At 38.5% G+C, this 21,274-nt stretch overlaps 1 protein-coding gene across 2 annotated transcripts in view; it reads left to right on the top strand.

Moving 5' to 3' along the window:
- The window catches only part of SGCD (sarcoglycan delta), a 421,219-nt gene extending 400,462 nt beyond the window's left edge, over positions 1 to 20,757 (top strand). For both annotated transcript variants that reach the window (XM_070233939.1, XM_001503564.6), the window contains exons 7-8: positions 16,346 to 16,469; positions 17,782 to 20,757. In XM_070233939.1, the coding sequence (XP_070090040.1) occupies positions 16,346 to 16,469; positions 17,782 to 17,955 (298 nt within the window). In that variant the 3' untranslated portion in view covers positions 17,956 to 20,757. The remainder of the gene's footprint in view (positions 1 to 16,345; positions 16,470 to 17,781) is intronic.
- The last annotated feature ends 517 nt before the right edge of the window (positions 20,758 to 21,274 follow it).

The following is a 21,274-nucleotide window of genomic DNA, read 5'->3' as shown; positions in this document are numbered from 1 at the left end:
GTGACTCAAGCTTTGAAAGCTCCCTATGTGATACTGACTGAATAAAAATTTTCCAGCCATGGGCCTCAACCAGTCCAAGAACTCCCTAAAAACAGCCACTTTAATTGATCAATGTGCCACTAACTTTACAACACCTCCCACCAATTTTTCCTAAATTGTTTCCCTTTCAATCATAACTTTGTTTCATTTTTTTTCTCAAACAGAACACATGGTAATCCTAGGTGTTGCTGTTAGTGAGAATCGGCTGTTTCCTGGGAAAGACTGTGCTAACCCTCTCCTCTTTCAATTACCAAATATATTACTTGCTGTTTATGATGTTTTGAAGGTCGCTCCCCAAAGTAACAAAAGCCATTGTCTCCATTCTCCGAGAGTGAGAGCAAAGTACGATCTAAAAGCTTGTCTAGGTTTGGAAGCGATTAATGTAGATTCTTATGATGAAGGAAATGGAAACGAGAAATCTGGATAAGTAATCACTGTTTCAACAAAAACAATTTCAACAAAAAATGAGCTTGAAACAGAGAGAACAAACTGATAATGCCAACAGCAAATAAATTATTCTCTGAGTTTTAAACACAGACCTGTGATAGCATTTAAAGTTTTGTGGGACTTTTTGATTCATGACGCTTCTGAGGATAGCCGAGGAGAAAAGGGACACACTTGCTGCCCCGTGTTTCACAGGTACTTGAAATGGAATTTGAGCAGAGAAGGAGAGGTTTCAAGTGAATGCAGAAATGTGCAGGAAATGATGGTTCAGTAGAGGAAAAATTCTCCCAGGGCTTCATAAGTCCAGGAGACCAAATTTCTCCTTGTCGTATTCCCTGGGCCCCACAAGAGCTGTAAAACCACCTAAGAAGGCAATGAACAGTCTAGGCACCTTGGAACTCTGGTCAGGGCTTAGCTTTGTCTCCAGCTATAGGAAGAGAACATTTCAGAGGAAACATTCCTCCTGGTAGGAGGCCACCTACATCATGACTTGGCTAAGACGACTAGTTCCCAAGGTACACCTTCCAAGTCTCACCAGCCAAAACAAGTCAGCTGGCACTCCATAGAATCTGATTATGTTTTCAAGTATTTCTTTTGAGGTTATACGTACACAGTACCATTAACTCAGAAATACTCTGCCAACCACCATCAAACATACCACTCACTTTTCTATCTCTACCCCTGCGTATCCACATTTCCTATTTTTTTTTTTTGAGAAAGACTGACCCTGAGCTGACGTCTGTTGCCAATCTTCCTCTTCTTTTTTGCTTGAGGAAGATTGTCGCTGAGCTAACATCTGTGCCAATCTCTCTCTATTTTATATGTGGTACACCGCCACAGCATGGCTTGATGAGCAGTGTGTAGCTCCATGCCTGGGATCCAAACCTGCAAACCCCAGGTTGCTGAAGCAGAGTGCATGAACTTAACCACTACAACATAGGGCCAGTCCTCTACATTTCCATTTGACATTTCAAACGCTTCCAATTCAACATATCTAAAACTCAACTCACAATTTTCTATCCTTCTACTTTATAAGTGTTCTGCTTACACTCTTCCTGATCTCAGTGGCTGACCCCCACAGTCTGCTAGTTACAAAATCTACACACTGGAAATCATACTTCACTCATCCCATCACCAAATCCAGGTCACCATCCTCTCCCACCTGGGTAACCACAGACTCCTAGCTGCTCTCCTTGCAATCCTCTTGTCCTCTCTTATCCACTCTCCACTCTGTAGCCAGATATATATATATAAATGAAATAGAAGGATAACAGGGTATAGTATTAGGATATCCAGATAAACAGAACCAACAGGAGATATATATATATATATATCTCATTATTAAGGAATTGGTTCATGTGATTATGGAGGCTAAGTCCAAAGTCTGCAGTCAGCAAGCTGGAGCACCAGGAGAGCCAGTAGTATCATTCCAGTCTGAGTCTGAAGTTCTGAGAACGAGAAAGGCTGATGGCAAGAGACCATTGTCCCAGCTCAAACAATCAGGCAGGCAAAGTTCCCTCTTGTTCAGCCTTTTTCTTCTATTCAGGTCTTCAATTGATTGGACAAGGCCCACCCACATTAAGGAGGGCAATCTACTTTACTGAGTCCACTGAATCAAATGTTAATCTCATCCAGAAACACCCTTACAGGCATACCCAGAATAACGTTTGATTAAATGTCTGGGTATCCCACAGCCCAGTCACATTGACACATAGAACTAACCATCACAGTAATCTTTGCAACATGGATATCAGATCATGTTGTCCATTAACTTTTTGCCCCCTGTACACCACCACTCCATTTAAAATCCTTTAATGTCTCACCATGTTCTGCTAGGCCATGCCTGACTTACTCTTACCTCTTCTTATTAATCCCACATTCTATGGACATCTCAATTTCTTTTAACCCACAAAACTATTTTCCTCCTAAAGTCTTCATGGATGCTGTTTCCTCTGCTTGGAATACTCATATTTCACCAGGCTAACTCTTTCACATCCTTCAGCTGTCAGCATAAGCCTTTGAGACCCCAACTCTTCCCACAACCCAGTCCCCAATTATAACTTCTTATAATCCCCTGTACTTCTCCATCAAGCACTCCTCACCACCATTAACAAACAGTTTCTTAAGGTATCTCATCTTCAATAGCACATAAACTCATTAGGGCAAGGATTAGGTCGATCTTGTTTATAACTGTAATCCAGAATTTTGCATATACTACTAATTCAATAAGTGTTTGTTGACCAAACAAATGAGCCAATTCCTAATTGACCTTCAAGATCAACCTAGACCCTAGCAGTCTGGGACACAGCTCACTTCTCTGTGTCCCCTTAGACCTAGTGTAATAAATGTTTATTAAATAAATCAACAAGCTTTACACTGGGAAAGAAGGGTTGACTCAAAAGAGTGTTTTGTGATGGTCTGTCTTGCCTTTCATAAAAGCAAACTTCAAAATGGTTTTGCTCTAGAGGACAGAATATCACTGCTTTTCTGAGAAATGGCCTTCAAATGAGAATATCTAATCCACTTCTTAAATCTTTAGAGCAGAACCCTAGAATATTCTGCTTAGATTTTTTAACTCAAGATTTAAAGACCAATCTCTAAAAACTCAGCAGCTTCATTCGTAAAATTTAAATACCTACTGCAGATAACAGGGGCTTGAATTTCAAAGTAACTCTTGCTTGATTTAAAAGTAAATTCTGTATAATTAGAAAAGTCCAAGTTTCTCTTTGCTTTTTGCAGGTGCTCATTTTATTTCAACTAGTTTCTTTATTGGACGTTGAAGTTGGTTCCACTGAGTACAGTGTGTTCAAGCCAAACCAGCCATTTAAGAGAGGATGGCATGGGGTGGATTTGTATTATATCAACTTAGCTAAGCTGGAACTGAGTTTCCTAGAATTCCCTTCACTGAGTTAGCATGGCTGCATGAGGTTTGGAAGGTAGGAGTGAAACCACAGCCATGTTCCTTTTACACTGGAAGGTTGATGCAGGGCACTCACCACTGTTGGAGATCACCTGCCAGCTCACCTTGTTGGTGTGGGGCAGCAGGCAGGTCTTTAGCTCTTCCATTTCCTGGGCCAGGTGCATGCTTAGTTTCACAAAGAAGGGCAGTAGCTTTTCCTCCAGTGAATTGGAGACACAGAAGTGGTGAGAAACTGTCACATGTGCCACTTCCTCCTGGTGAGTTCCAGCTCGTCCTCACTCTCCTCTACTTCACATCCATCTTTTTTTGAAAAATCGGAAACCTGGACCTCTAGTGCAATAGTCTGGTAGTCTCAGTCCCCTGACCACTTGTTTTAGTTGAAATCAACTAAAACTACTGGAAAAAAACATTTTTTAAATATTTTAAATGACTTGATGAGCTGGAAATTAGTTAGGATTATTCAGAGTCCAAAGACTGAAGAAGTATGGGAACCCAGAGAAGTTATTTGAGCATTGAGGCCAGCTGTATCTTTACAGATTTTGCTAAACCAGATGAAATTCAACTTCTGTTTTCACGGACTTTGTGGGTCATGGAGACCGAGCAACTCTAAAGCCAACCTGAAGTGGGGAGTCTAATTAGAGATTCCACAGATGAAACTGGGCCCCAATGCACCAAACCCTTGGTGTGAGGCTTAAATAGAATTCACCCTACTTAGTCTTCCCCACCGCAACCCTTCCACCCAGAGAATTGCAAGGGAACTTGCCTATCTTGAACCTCAGCACTGTATGAAATGGAAAAGAAATCATTTCTCCAAGACATGGTAACTTCAAACTGACCCTCACTCTGGTTTGTAGCCTGAATTCATGTTATCTGGCTGATCCTAAAACCTAAAACACAGATATTAGTTTACTGGGGCCTCAAGCCAATGGTGGCACCAGTGATTGATGAAAACCAATTGCAAATCGTCTTTAGAGAAAATCATCTTAAATGCAGCTCTCAAATAATTTCTGCAGACATAGATCCAGGAAATATGAACCCACAGTCAAAAAATACAAAACACTCAGAAACAAGGCACTATGTACAAAAGAGCAAGCAGGGAAACAAGGCAGCCAAATGAGACGCACAGAGGCTTTGGGTATGGGAACTAGCAGAGAAAGAATATAAAATATGTATGTTTACTATGAGTAAAAAAAACAACAGAATGAATTGAAAGAGTAGAAGATGAAGCAATAAAAAAGTGGCTAACAAATTAGAAAATGAACCCACCAGAATTTCTAGAAATGCAAATAAAATCTCAAAAAGCAAAACTCCAATGGATGTGATGAACAATAGATAAAAAGAAAAATAAATGAACATGCAAATATAGCTGACGAATCATCCAGAAAGCAGGGAGGTAGGATAACAGGAATGTTAGAGAATGTCTAAACCAAGGTTCAGAATGAGAAGAGAGAGAGAATGGAGCAAAAACAATTTTCAAAGACATATTAGCCAAGTAGTGGCCAGAAGTGAAACATGACAAAACTAAAAATTTGGAAAGTCCAAAAAACATTCAAGTAGAGTAAATAAAATGAAATCCACATCTAGACATACCAGAATGACACTGTAGAACATCCAAGATTAAAAACAGGAGGAGAGAAAAGAACCAAATGGAAGTTCTAGAATTGAAGTTAGACGGACAGCTGACTTCTTAACCACAAAAGTGAGAAGCAGAATACAGAGAGAAATAACTGTCAGCACAGTTTTGCATCAAGGCAAAATCCCTTCCATAAGGGAGGGGAAAAACATTACAGATTTATTCTAGGAAAACAAAACTGAGGATTTGCCCCAGCAGACCCTCACTAAAAGGAAATATCAAAGATTTTCTTGATGTTAAAAAAAAAAGGAAAGTTTAAGATGACAGAAGAAGTAAGTGAATAAGGTAGAAAATACATGAATGTATGTGAATAAACATTGATTGTTTGAAGAGTAATCATGCTGGATTCAAGAACATAGAATCAAAATCCATAACAAAAGCACATAAATCAAGAATAGTGAATTTCACTGTTAGACTTAAAAACAAAATCCATTAAAGACTCAAAAATTGTTAAAACATCAACTCTCAAAATTGATCTATGGGTTCAACACAATCCAAATCAAAATCCAAACAGGCTTTTTGTGTGTGTGTGTGAGGAAGATTGGCCCTGAGCTAACACCTGTGCCTATCTTCCTTTATTTTATGTGGGATGCTGCCACAGCGTGGCTTGACAAATGGTGCTAGGTCCGTCCCCAGGATCCAATCCTGTGAACCCCAGGCTGCCGAAGCAGAGTGCACAAACTTAACCACTATGCCACCAGGCTGGCCCGCAACAGGCTTTTAAGATTTATATGGAAAAGGAAAAGATCTAGGATAGCCAAAACAATCTGTTTTCCTTTTGCACATGTTAAAGGACTCACACTACCTGATTTTAAGACTTATTGTAAAGTTATGATAATCAGAACAGTCTGGTATTTGCATGAGGCTAGACAAATAGATAAATAGAACAGACTACAGAGTTTAGAAAGAGACCTACAAGTATATGGTTAATTGATTTTCAACAAAAGCACCAGTGCTATTCAATGGAAAAAGGATTATCTTTTCAATAAACAGTGCTACAAAAACTAGATAAACCTTGACACTATTCTTAAAAACGAATTCAAGATTGATTGTAAATCTAAATGTAAAAGCTAAAAGTGTAAAACTTCCAGAAGAAAACATAGGAGACTATCTTTGTGACCTTGAGATAGGCAATGGTTTTTTAGAGAAGGCACAAAAAGTGCTGAACATAAAATACATGATAAATTGAAATTCGTCAAAAGACACTGTAAAAAAATGAAAAGGGTTGGGAGAAAATACTTGAGAGAAATATATATGTATATACATATGTATACACGTGTATATATACGTATACACATACATACATATATCTCCTATCCTATCTATCTGAAAAAGAATTTTTACTCAGAATATATAGAAAATCAGTAACAAAAATGCAAACAACCCAATTGCAAAAAAGTTGAGCATAAGATTTAAACAGATTCCTTCCAAAAGAACATCTCTGATTAGCCAATAAGCACATGAAAAGCTGGCCAACATTGCTCAGTCATCAGGGAAATGAAAACCATAATAAAGTACCATTTTATTGCCAATAGAATAGCTTTAATTACACTAATGTTGGTGGTAGCGATGTAAAATTGTGCAACCATCTTTGAAAACAGTTTGGCAGTTTCTTATTGTATTAATCTATTGCTATGTAATGTATTACCCTAAAACTTAGCAGCTTAAAACAACAGACATTTATTACCTCACGGTTTCTGTGGGTCCAAAATCCAGGTGTAATTTAGTGATGCCTCTGACTCAAGGTCCGTTATGAGGTTGCAGCTAAGCTGTTGGCCAGGGCTGTGATCTCTCCAAATGCTTGGCTTGGGGAGGATCCATGTCTACATGCACTCCTGTGGACATTGGCAAGGTTCAGTTCCCTGCGCACTGTTGGATTGAGGACCTTAGTTCCTCGTGGGCTACTGGGCTCCCTCAGTTTCTTAGATCGCTCCGGAGGGCAGCTCTCGACATGGCAGGGGGCTTCCCTCAGAGTGAAGGAATGAGAGCAGGAACCCAAGATGGAAGCCATATTCTTTTTATAATCTGATTTCACAAATGCCATCCCATCCCTTTTGCCATATTCTTTTGTGCAGAAGTGAGTCACCACATCCAGCCCACAGTGAGGAGAGAGAATCACATAAAGGCATGAATACCAGCGGGCAAGGCTCATTGAGGACCATCTTAGAGCTGCCCTACCACACTTTTTAGAGACACACCTATCCTATAATCTAATAATTTCCCTCATAGTTACTTATTTAAGACAAATGAACACATTGTCCTCAAAAAAGACTTGTATAAAAACGTGCACAGTACTTTGTGCAAAATAGCCCCAAACTGGAAACAAGGAAAAGTCTACTAACAGGAGACTGAATAAAGGTAAAAACTTTCAGTTATAAGATGAAAGAGTTCTGGAGAGCTAAATGTACAGCATAGTGATATAGTTAATAATAATGTATATTTGAAATTTGCTAAGAGAATAGGTCTTAAGTGTTCTTAACACAGGGGGATAAAAAAGGTAAATATATGAAGTGATGGATAGGTTAATTAGCTTACTTGGGGAATCATTTAACAGTACATACATAAATCAAAACATCACATTGTACACCTTAAATATATACAGTGTGCATGTGTCAATAGAATAAAAAGATCTGTGCATTCCACTGTATATAAGTTTTACCTCAAGAAAAAGTCCTCTGAAATAAAAAATAATCCAGTTACATGAGAGACACATCTAAAACATAACCATACAGAATGGTTGATATTTAAAAGTACAGTCGTCCCTTGGTATCCAGGGGGATTGGCTCCAGGACACTGGTGAATACCAAGATCCATGGATACCCAAGTCCCTTGGTTGGCCTTCCATACCCAAGGGCTCAACGAACTGCAGATCATAAACATAGTACAGAATTTGCGGTTCCTTGAACCCGTAAGTGTGGAGCCCATGGATATGGAGGGCCAACTGTATGGAAAAATCTGTTCAAGGAAAATACTGACAGAAACAGAGTGAGAACAACTATACTGGTAGGCAAAATGGATTTTAAGGCAAAAAACATTACAAGAAATATGGAAGGATCACTACGAATAGAAAAGGGAGATAGAATAATTCGAAGCTGGGAAGCATTTAATAACATACCTCTTAGAAATTAATAGATAAAACAGATAAAAAACAGATGCATATATACAGATGGTCTTGACTTATGATGGTTTGACTTAGTTTTTTGACTTTACGTTGGTACAAAAGTAGTACACATTATTAGAAACCGCACCTCAAATTTTGATCTTTTCCCACTCTATCCATATGTGGTATGATACTCTGTCCTGACACTGGGCAGTGGCAGCGAGCAGGGCTCCCAGGCAGCCCAGTGATCACGAGAGTAAATAACTGATACACTGGCCCCCATTCTGTCCCCAGACAACCATTCTGGTTTTCACTTTCAGTACAGTATTCAATAAATTACATGAGATATTCAACACTTTATTATAAAACAGGCTTTGTGCTAGACGATTTTGCTCAACTGTAGGCTAATGTAAGTGTTCTGAGCACATTTAAGGTTGGCTAGGCTTAGCTATGATGTTCGGTAGGTTAGGCGTATTAAATGCAATGGGCTTCTGGGGATATAACTTCATCCTAAGTCAAGGAAGATCTGTATATATAAATTTGAACAGAACAATTAAATATCTGGAGTTAAACATACAGAGAACATAGCGCCAACTGCAGAACACACATTCTTTCCAGACAGGCATGAATATTTATCATAATTAACACATACTGGGCCTAAAAGCTAGTCTCAATTTTTAAAGAATTGATTCTATACAGAAAAAGTTCTCTGACTATTATAAGATTATCAGTTCAAAATCAATGTTCAAAAGTTTAAAAACAGTGAAGAATATATACACCAGAAATATATCCTAGAAAATCTTACATTTTTAGAAATTAAGGAAAACCCTTCTATAAAACTTATAGACCACAGGAGAAATCAGACTAAAATTGAAAATATTTGGGGCTGGCCCCGTGGCCGAGTGGTTAAGTTCGCGCACTCCACTGCAGGCGGCCCAGTGTTTCGTCGGTTCGAATCCTGGGCGCGGACATGGCACTGCTCATCAAACCACGCTGAGGCAGCGTCCCACATGCCACAACTAGAAGGAGCCACAACTAAAAATACACAAGTATGTACCGGGGGACTTTGGGGAGAAAAAAGGAAAAAATAAAATCTTAAAAAAAAAATTAAATTAAAAATATTTACACCAACATAATAAATACTCCTTTGGGATGCAGCCAAAGAAAAGTACATAATCTTAAATGCATATATTAAAATTAGGAAAGGCAAAAATTAAGAAGGCAACACGTTTTAGAACTTAGAACTACATAATTATCCTAATTTATCTAGAACAAAAAGACAAGGAGAAATTCAAGAACTAGAAATAAACATAAAACTGATAGGACCGACAAAACCAAAAGTTAGCTCTTTGAAAAAATTAATGATTGGTAGTACTGCTCAGGGAGAAAAGAAGAAATAAATAAAAATATTTTGAATAAAAAGACGCATAACAACGAATGCAAGGGACATTTTGAAAATGAAGATATTGTGAAAAGTTTTGCCAACAAATTTAAGCTTTTATGTGAAATGGAAAAATATCAAGAAAAAAGATAACTTATGAAAACTGACCTGAGAAGAAACACAAAACTTGTACAATCCTATAATTGTTTTTAAAAGTGGAAATAATATGTCTTTCCATGTCCAGAGGGTTTGTTAGTGAGTTTAAATATATAAGGGACAAATAATTCTAATCTTTCATAAAAACTCGTAGAATATAGAAAGGTGATAGAACCTGACAAAGATATAAGAAAAATTACAGGGTAAACTCAGTTATGAACACAGATGCAAAATCCTAAAAAACTTAACAAGTAGTTTCAAAAATATATAGAAAAGATGATATGTAATGACAGTGTTGGGCTAATGCCCAAAAATCACGGGAGTGAATTATTATTGGAAAATTAATATAATTCACCACATTATTAAGGAGAAATATATTATCTCAATATATGAAGAATAAAATAGTACTTAATAAAATTCACATTAATGAATAATAGAAACCTTTAGCAAAATAAGATTAGACAGTAACTGTCTTATCTTAGTAAAAAGTCTTTGGAAAAAAAAACTCTAGAACAAAAAATCATACTTAATGGTAAATCGTGGAAAGTTTGCCCCTTAAAGTCAGGAAAAAGCAAGATTGACATCTCCTTACTTCTAGTCAACAAGCTATTGGACAGTCCTCTACAACACAGTGTGAAAAGAAAGTGAAATAAAAGGTATAACAATAGATATAAAACTGTCATAAATTAAAATAATTACTGCCTACAAAGAGAACCTAAAACAACCTGTGCACAAATTATGAAAAATAAGATGATTTACCTAGGTGTCAACTATACGATCAACATACAAAAAAAAATTGAACATCAATACAATAGGAAAAAGAAATACAGTTAAGAGAAATACTTCTTTTTACCAAAATCTCATTTTCAATAGCCACAAAAGATATGCTGAACCTGTATAGAGAAAATGGTTAAACTTTATCGAAATACATTGAAGAAAACATAACTAAATAGAGACAGATGCAATGTTCATGGAGTGAACATAAATTCAATCAAAATTCCATCAGGGCTTCCTCGTAAAACTTAAGTTGATTCTGAAATTTATGTGGAAGACCAAGAACAGCTAAGACATTCTTGAAGAACAAGGTAAGAGTCCTTTCTTATGAAATATAAAGAATTTAAAAACTGTACTAAGTAAGCCAAAATATTTAATTAATTATGCCCTCAGGGACACATAAATAGAATATTGCAACAGACTCGAAGTCCCCAAAGGAGACCCCTTGGTCTATGGCAACATCATTTACAACAGAGCTAAATATAGGTTTTCCGAGATATGTCGAGATCATTGATCTGCATCTGTTTCAACCCCAACCTCAGACCATACCCAAAAATTAGTACCCAGTGAATTAGAGACTTATTGAAAAGCAAAACATAAAAATATTGAAGTTTATGACCTCAGTGTCAAGAAGGACTTCTCAAGACTTAGAAAGCACAAACGCTAATGGAAAAGATTGTAAATTTGTTGACGTGAAAATGTAGAACTTCGCACATCAAAATATGCTACGCATAGAGTAAAAAGACAAACCACAGAGTCAACAAAGAAGTTGCCAATACATGGAACTGCTAACGAATTATTTTTCAGAATATATAAAGTATCACTACCATTCGCACACACAAAATAGAAACAATTAAAATAAACAAAAGAAATTTCACTGAAGAAGAATCCCAAAAGGCTTACAAACAAATGAAAAGATGCTTAACTCCATCATTAATCTGGGAAACGCAAATTTAAAAGATAATAGCATCCCATTTCATACTAAAAAATACCAAATGCTAGCAAGAAAGTAGAATAACCAGAATTCTATATACTACTAGTGGGAAAGTATTAAATAAAGCTGTAGCTATGCATACCCTAGGAGCTAGAATTCCACGCTTCATGCATGTGTCCTAAAGCAAATTTACACATGTATGCCAGGAGCCACATACAAGAAGTGCACAGATGCACTGTTCATAGAAACAGAAACCTGGAACCAATCTAAATGTCCAACAGAAGGATGGGCAAATAAATCATGATGTGTGATAACAATGGAGAAATTGAAGACATTTTTGTATAATGGCAGACCACGTATACAATGGTGGTCCCATAAGATTAGAACCATACAGCCTAGGTGTGTAATAGGCTATACCGTGTAGGTTTGTGTAAGTACACTCTGTGATGTTCACACAACAATGAAATCACCTAAGGATGCATTTCTCAGAATGTATCCCCATCTTTAAGCAATGCATGACTGTACAGCTATGTGCTACAGTATGGGTGCATTTCAGAAACATAATGTTGAGGCAAGTCACTAAAGAATACATAAGTGGAATTTTGCTGTGTGTATATCTCAAAAACAAGCAATAGTAAACAACATATTGTTTAAGGAGGCAGTCATATCATAAAGGAAAGCAGGGAAACAAGAAACAAAATTCATAATAGTAGGTACTCTTGAGAGAAGGAATGAATGGGATTAGGAAGAGGAGCTCAGGGCCTTAGAGAGGTAAGAATTTTTTTTTCTTCTTGAAAAGGAATAGTGAATCTACAGGGCATATTGTGTTGTTATTCTTTATACCATATTTATATTTTTAGAAATATTCTTTGCACCAATTCTAGAAATTGAATGACTTGGAATAAAATTTTAAAATGTTTTAAATCAAAAACCCTGGCAGTATTCAGCCAGATTAGAATAGCAGCTGCCCCCTGTAGAGAGCATCTCCATCACTTGCAGTATATTATTGTGTAGAGACTGTTATTTTCCTTACAGCTTTCTTACGGGTCACTATTTACATCACCTATCTAGTCTTTTTTTTTTTTTTAAGATTGGCACCTGAGCTAACAACTGTTGCCAATCTTCTTTTTTTTTCTTCTACTTTTTCTCCCCGAGTCCCTCCAGTACATAGTTGTATATTGTAGTTGTGGGTCCTTCTTGTGTGGCATGTGGGATGCTGCCTCAGCGTGGCCTGTTGAGCGGTGCCATGTCCGCGCCCAGGATCTGAACCACAAAACCCTGGGCCACCAAAGTGGGGTGTGTGAACTTAACCACTCGCCCATGGAGCCACCCTATCCTATCTAGTCTTTATGAGCACCTGAGATTATGACCTTTGCTTTAGAGAGTGGTTCTCAAAGTGCGGTCCCCGATCCAGCAGCATGAGCATCATCTGGTAACTTGTCACAAGTACAAGTCTTCAGGCACTGCCCTAGACATACTGTATCAGACTCTGGGCGTGAAGCCCAGCAATCTGTGCTTTAACAAGCCTGCCAGGGGATTCTGATGATGTCATTTGAGAACCAGTGTTCTTGAGGACGTGACCCAGCCTATGGACCTCCCCCTTCCTGGCCATTCTTCCATTCTGAGTCTCTTCCGTCCTCCCAGAGGAGAGTTGCACTTTCTCCTAATGGAAGCAGCGTTCATTTCCAAGAGTCGACAGGACCTTCAATTCCCCCCCATCAGGAGGAAGCCTTCTTCCATTTTTCCTTGCTCAAAGTGATTTAAGCCATCGTGTTGTTATTGGTAATCTATGGCAAGAAATTGACCGACATCACTTCAAGATTTCCTTGTCTGCTCTCTGCAGGCCCCTCAGGACTCTTGTAAGAGCTTTCTACACAGTGGACACGTGAACAAACTGTTAAATCTTCCCACCACCAACGGACATTAAGATAGTCTCTGAAACAGAAAGCCCATTCCCTTTTTGTATCTGCTTCCAAGAAATTGTCACTTCTACCTTATTGGAGCCATTCACAATAGGAGACAGTTTCACTGTAGCTCCCTTTCTCAGCACCTGGTACTTCCAAGGCTGGGGGTGGTGTGGAGGATGTTGGCAGTAGTCATTTCTGAGTCTCTTCTCTGGCCTTAGAGGCCTCCTACTGATCTCAGAGCCCATAGGAGGTAAGTGAGAGTAAAGGAAATTCTAATGCCTGTCTGAAATGTCAACCCTTCATCTGATAAAGTTCTCCAAGTTCCATATATTTTTTCTACGTCAAGCTCTTCTCCCCCCAACTATCTTTTTGTATGAATCATTCACTTTGAATGTTACATACAAAATATGAACACATTCACCATATCCTGAATTTGATGTCACTGATGTCGACTGCTTAAATAATTTATGAGAAATATTGTATACTGGGAAGTATGTACCACTGAGCCATGTGTAGTACTATCACCTTACCCTTATTTACAGAGACTGGTTTGGGAAATACAATTGCTAATTCCAGGAAGAAAGAGGTGGCATTTAATTACGAAGAATGGTATGAACATGTGATAGACAGGAAAGAAGCCCAGTTTTTTTGGAAGTGATATGGTAGAGTGGACAATATACTGGCTCTGGTGTCCGCTACATTTGGGTTTGAATCTTGGCTCTGCCCTTTTGCTGGGTGTACAACACTGAGCAAGTCACTTAGCCTTAGTTTTCTTGTTTGTACCCTTAGGACAAAGGAGTACCAAATTCATTGGACTTTTTGAGGATTAAATGGGGTAACACATGTAAAGGGCTTTGCACAGTGTCCATCACCTTGTAGGTGCTCAGTTAAACATAACTGATGTTTGTGGCAAGAAATAAGGCTAAGAAAATAGGTCAGACCAAGTTCTGAATGGCTGAATACCCTCAGGAGTTCAGATATTTTCTAAGGAACTTGTGTAGTTTTTGATAAGAGAAGTGACCTATTCAAAACTTACTTTAGGAAGAAATATTTTTCTGTGAAGTACATTGGAAGAAAGGAAAAATTAGAGACAAAACTTGTGAGGCAGTTACAATGGTCCAAGTTAGAGGTGACCTAGTAGACTGAGTAGGGAGAAGTTGTGAGTTCAAGCTGAGCTCACTGATGAAACAAGGGAGAGAAGAAGGGGAAAGCGAGAAGATGGCACGAGAACTCTCACCTGGGAGAGGTGGATGACAGCAGCGCCACTGAAAAGAGGATGAACAAAGTTGGAGTTGAGCGGGCAATATTATCAGGAGGGAAACTTATGCCGGAAGAGGAAAGACATCAATATTAGTGAAAACTTATGCAAATGAAGTAAATCAAAATTCCAGACGGAACCACACCTGGCTCAGCACCAACTTGGTGAGGGTCTTGTGAGGAGGAGAAGGAAGGGATGGGGGATTTTTCCTACACATGAAGAAGTGAAGTCAGAATGGAAAGAATGAGTTAGATCGATACAAGCCAATCCTTTCCTGCATACTATAGACCTATTATTTCTCTTTATGACCCCAGATGAGTCATTGTAGGTGGAATACAAAAATCAGTGGAGATGACTACTGCCTGGAAGCAAACCTCAGGAACTCAGACCTGGGAAGTATGGAAGAGCCCTCTCTTGGCTCCTGTGGAATCTGTCTTGGGATCACTCAGTGGTGGCATCTCGCTGGTCATCTTGCTCTTCCTGCCACACTTACTGAGGTCCACAGGGTGTGCCCTACCCGTAGGGGGTGGTGGAAGCAGAACAGGGAGTCAGCATTTGGCAGAGAAGATCATGTTCCTTTTTCACATCTTCAAAGTGTCTGAAAGTTAAGAACGTAGAAATAAAACACAGGAAACTCGTCTGAATCAACATGGTTTGAGAGCATTGCTGAGGCTTATGCTTCCTAAGTTGGACTACTTTCTTTGTAACAGAGAAGAGGATCTTCATTCATTTCTATTTGGTAATAATTATTAAAATCTAGGATATTCAGGAGTGGTTGTTTTAGTTAATATTTTTCACATGAAATGAGTTAGGCAAAAATCTTTCTATGGATTTTGCCATATCCATTTTCTGTCTTTTGCCATAATAATTAGCATAGAGTTTGGCTGATTCTCCTCCTCTGAATTTACTCCTTAACTTACATACAATAAAATTCGCTCTTTGGAGGGTACAATTATGCGTGTTTTTACAAACACATACAGGCATGTTACCACCACTACAATCAAGATACAGAACAATTCTATCACCGAAAAAGCATTTTCTCATGCTGTTCCTTTGTAGTCACATCACGTCCCCTCTCTAACCCCTGGCACAGTGATTTGTTCTGAATCTTTCTTTTGAAAACTGCTTATTTGAGTAAGGCCTGAGATTTCTTTATGATTTGCGGGTATAATAACAATAGTAACAGCAGTAATAGTAATAGTTAATATGTTTTATACATTTTCAATGTGCCAGGCACCATTTAAAGCACTTTATATATGAGGAAACTGAGGCTTTGAGAAATTTTGGAAAGGAGAGGAGAGAAGAAAGACTTTCCCAAGGTCATATAGTGGCAACCCCATGGCTTGAGTCAGGCATGTGTAACACCCAGGTCTATTTTCTTAACTTCTGTCTGATTCTGCTTCCATGGAAGACACAGAAAGCAGGACAAAGTAGAAGGAATACCTAACAATTTCAGTAAGCTCAGTTCAGACCTGGGATTGCCTTACTCTAAAAACAAACAGAACTTACGTAAATATTTGGTTAATTATACCAATGAAGCAGTTATTGACTGGGCATAAGGTAAAATGAAGCCAGGGTCTTAGAATACCTTTCTTACAACCTTTGTGAGATGCAATGAAGATGAAGCCCAGATATGTTATGTTCTCCCTCATAAACTTGACCAGATTTGTAAAGCAAATCTAGAGAAATTTCCTGATCAAATACTGAAATGCCATTTCAATGCTCTGCACATCAACTTCCTCTTCAGTTTACCAAAAAAGTGAAATAGATCTTTAATCTCAGTCTTCTGTATATTTCAGGTTGGAGTCCCCGACCCGGTCTCTGGTAATGGAGGCCCCAAAAGGAGTAGAAATAAATGCAGAAGCCGGCAATATGGAAGCCACCTGCAGAACAGAGCTGAGATTGGAGTCCAAAGATGGAGAGGTACGGAGTGAGAAGAGATAGAACTCCAACAGGCCAAACTTTCTCAAAACTGAGCTGCTACACCCTTTGCCACTGAAGTTCATCCTACACTGAAACAACAAAAAGAGCCAATCAGAAGGTTTTATTTCTGGAACAAATGTGTTGAATAGCACAATTATAAGCCAAACTCACAACACATAAAAGTTACGACTCATTATTTGTAAAGTGCTGAGATAATAGTATGTATTGCAGCACAGAATTATACATACAGCTGAAAATGGATGCTATTTCCAAATTCTTTCTCTTGTCACCTTAAACTAAGATTTAGGTAGCCAGCATAATTAAGCTGTAACATTATGTACATCTGGCTAAAGATGAACTTAATTGACTTGTAGTCATTTTTAAAGTTTACATCATATGTTTCTACTTTCGTTGACAATGGAGACTCAGATCTAACTGCTATCCCAAATCAGAACAAGCCAAAACCTAAATATAGCTGCTTGTGTTTTTGCAACAAGGTAAGCCAAATCCCCAAAGAAAATACGACTCAACAGCAAACTTTTTAAAATGCCTTCATCGTGTTCAGAAGTAATTTTTTCTGTTTAAGAATTTTAAGAAGAGGAAAACTATTTTTAAAGCAAAACTCTATCCCCCCTTTCATATCTACTTAGAGCTGTACTAAGTACTAGTACTTAGAGTATCAGTCTCCACCTGCATCTGTACACCAAGCCTGCCTTTTGATTGGTTTGGCATTTGCTCCATGTGTTTTAAAAGAGCTAGTCAGATAGAGCATTCAGTTATCAAAACAGTCTCTTACGACAGCCACAAACTCCAAGCCACATGCATTTGGAAATAGTGACTACATTACAAATGTGCTTTATAGCCATCAGAATCCAGACTCTGGAGGAATAGGTTATAATCATAACAGTCACTTAAGACTGGAAAGTGCTGCATATTCTTGAAGACTTGCCATGCACACAAACATATTTGTGTTCTGAGAAGTCCCATAGTAAAGAAAATTGTTAGCCTAGCATTTCCAAATTGAGTTCACTCTAGGAATCTCTTAACATTCTACAAGATATACTTTTGCAAAATGCTAACATAGGCCAGTGCAAAATTGTCTTACTAGAGTAAAAGCTTCTGTGAGGGTAGAGACTTTATCTGTCTGTTTATCACCCAGCTCCTGCTATCCAAATTTCTGGAACCCAGAATACTCAACTCGCAGTGGGTGCTCATTCAATTTAAGTTGAATTGAACATTCATCTACTGTTTCTCAATGTCCAGAGAATAAATGACAGCCTCTGACTCTTTCCTTCCTGTTCACTCTCTTTAGATTAAGTTAGATGCTGCGAAAATCAAACTACCTAGACTGCCTCATGGATCCTACACGCCCACAGGAACGAGGCAGAAAGTCTTCGAGATCTGCGTCTGCGCCAATGGGAGATTATTCCTGTCTCAGGCAGGAACTGGTTCCACTTGTCAGATAAACACAAGTGTCTGCCTTTGAGAGACTATCCATAGTGGACATTGTTGGTAGCATAAAGGCCTTTTTTGGCTTTACACACTGGCTGCCAGCTATTTTTACTAGAACACAGAAAGCCTATCAAAGACCTTGTGTGTGTGTGTGTGTGTGTGGGCGTGTGCGCGCATGTGTGAGTATGTTTGCGTGTGTGAGTGGATATAAATATATATAAATATATATAAATAAATATATATATCCTCTGTATAAAATGAGGTTTCAGTACAAAAGGAACCATGGGTGACCCTGTGATATTCACTGTCATTTCCATCCCCAACCCACCACCTACATGATCAAATCCAAACACTAATTTAGGCCCAATATTCCCCAGACCCTTCAAAATCACACAGTGTGTTAGACACTTACTAATATCCACCTACATGTTTGAGTAACAGCATACCTTCTCCTTTAGTGTCCTTACAAGGCAGTGATGGCGGGAATCTCCAAGTCACGCTCAAACGCTGAGAACTTTGTATTAAAAAATAGACATTTGGTTTCCTTTTTTAGCTTTAGTAAGGCTGGCCAACTTCTTCCTCTTCAAGTTAAAGATGGGCAATACCATAGAAGTCAACCATAGGAACTGAAAATTGCTGTTCTACCTTTGCAGCCAAATGTATCGGGGCTTTTGTAGCTGGATGAAAGAGGAGGATGTATTTTAGCAAAGTTTGAGCTGCTCACCCAGCTCCTGCTATCTTGCTTCCTTCAAACTCACATATCATCCCTCAGTCAAAATAAGAGTTGTAAATCAGCACAAAATAGGATAACAGCTGCTCCTCAGTCAGCTGGAAGCTACTCAACGGCCTGACAGGCAAAGAATAAATGGGCAATATGTCTCTGTTTAAAGGAAGAAATGGCTCAAAATCTGTTGTGTCCTCACTTCTGACTTTATCCAACAGACTCTAACCCAAAATGATCAAGTCAATCAAAATCCTTAAGAGTGAAACTCCTACCCCAAGAGAAGCCATTTGGAGATGGAAATCTAATTAAGAGTGGCATAGGGAACCTAATTATTTTTTATGTGTTTCTTGGGATTGGTAGGTAATTTAGAGACATGCCTTTTATTTTTAAAGGCGTGCATAAACTCTCTGGTGTCAATCTTCTTATATATTTTTTCAGTGTTGGGATATTCATATTTCTAAATCCACGATTATGTTTTCTCCAAGAATAGTGACCCAAGAGTCACAGATCTAAAGTATTATACACCTCTAGAAATGATCACTGAAAATTAATATAAACTGAGTCAAGTATCTTTAACAGAATCACTGTGTTCCCCAGGGCCCAGCAACACCCTCTCCCCCATGTGTGGAAGCAGCTCCCAAATTCCCGCCATCAGCTACCTCTCATCACTCCACCTTCATCATCATGTTCCAGGGTCACCCTGGCCAGCTCTTGTGCTGGAACAGGGGATTATACCATCTCTGTTCAAAGAGGGGGAAATGTGCCTATGCCTTAAGTCAATGCACTCAGCAAGGAGAAGCACATCCTATTTATCTTGTTGTTACCTGTAGTTTATTTTGGGTGATTGGAGGGGAATGGTCTAGCAATGACTTGGCATCATAAAAGCTGGTAGACAAACCAAGTGGCTGACAGACATGGACTCTAAGGAGCCTAGAATGAAGACATAACTGGCTTAGACAGTCCTGGATGCCATTTGGCAAGCAGTGACCCCACAATCCTAAGTGAAGCAGTATTTGTAGGCCTGAATGGCATTTGTTTTTCCTCAACAAAGTTCTCATTTTCTTACTTCACAAGCAGGGGAAGATTTGTCATAGGAGATGAATAAGAGGTGTGGTATCTTTGAGCTAACACTCAATCATCAGGCTGAGGTTTATATAGATGGGACGTAAAAGTGAGCTATATGTTGCTTAGTCACTTAGAAGTGGGGAGAGGCAGAGTTGTTCTAGCCTGACCAGCAGCTCTGCTGGCTTCCAGACCTGAGGCACCCTCCAGTCAATTCTTTCTCAAAATCCCAGAGAAGAATTGGGTTGTTCAAGGGCAAGACCATAAGATTGCTTAGTTTGCAGCTTTAGGGTCTGAAAAGGAAAACCATAAAAAGATACCAAGTTGCTCTGGATCAGTATTATTTATGTCCTATGGAATCATGCTGCCAGAATCTGCATGCACCCCGCACAGGGTTTTGCCAAGCCAGGAAGGGCCCTCCTTGGCTACTGGGAGCATCTATCACATATCATTCAGATAAACAGTAGTAGCTGTGAAGTCCTTTGTGGCTAAATACCCTAAGACAAAGTTTCTTTAAGCAGACAGACCATCTTTGCACTTTGCCATCTCAAGTACATAATCCACAGGTGACAAGAAAATGAAAGTTTCCCTGAACCTCTTTCCTCTGATTTTGTTCTAATCGTTACATGAAAGTCTGCGATCAGCACCTTGGGAATTTTACACCAATAAAAAAGACTGGTATGATCCCAGTTGCAAAATTTAATCCTAAAGGTAATCAGATCACAAATAGAATAAAAATCATAATAGCAACCAAGAAAAGAAATCAAGCACCTATGGGGGACAAACATGATATAAAATTCTGATTTTCATTTGTGCTAAGTGACCACAATATACCAGGTAATAAGCAGAAAATTTGGCATGAATTAAATTATGTATTTGAGTTCAAACTTTAGAATTCGGTAAAATGTATTCTGAGTTCTTCAATGTACTTTTTCCCCCCAACTTCTTCCAACTAGAATATTTGTCCATGGTCATAAGAGAAAGTTTTACCTGAATTCTGGAAAAAATATCTTTTACATTAAAATCTGATAACCTTTAATTTAAAAAAAAGATTCTTTCTAATCTTTATATATAATATCTTCTAGGCAATCACACCTTTTGGTATATTAAGCAGTGGGTGGCGTACCAAACAGAGATCAAATGAATCTTCACTATTCTAGGAGTTCTAATATGTTAATATTCTTCAGAAGAGTTTGGTAAATTAAAAATTGATCTCCAAATATGTTTAGCACTTAGTTCTATTTGATATCTGCTCAATAAGTCAGAACAGTTCAGTCCTGTAAAACTACTGGATCATGAAGGAGGTTTTGAAAAACCCTTACGGTGGCATCTATCTAGCTGGAAACTTGATATGAGGCTTTTTAATTGTTATACTGCCCAGGGGGTAGATCTTATACACTTGAATTGACTTTTAACTTCCTTTAGGTCAGTTTTCCTTTGGATGATTTTCATTGTCTACCCAGCAATCCTAGACCAAAGACTGCTTGAGGTTTGGCTCTAGAGCAGGGGTCAGCAAACACTGGTCCCTAGACCAAATCTGGCTCGTTATCTGTTTTAGTAAATAAAG

This window comes from Equus caballus, chromosome 14 (genome assembly GCF_041296265.1).
Source record: "Equus caballus isolate H_3958 breed thoroughbred chromosome 14, TB-T2T, whole genome shotgun sequence".
Lineage (NCBI taxonomy): Eukaryota > Metazoa > Chordata > Mammalia > Perissodactyla > Equidae > Equus > Equus caballus.
This window is presented reverse-complemented; position numbering and strand designations above follow the sequence as displayed.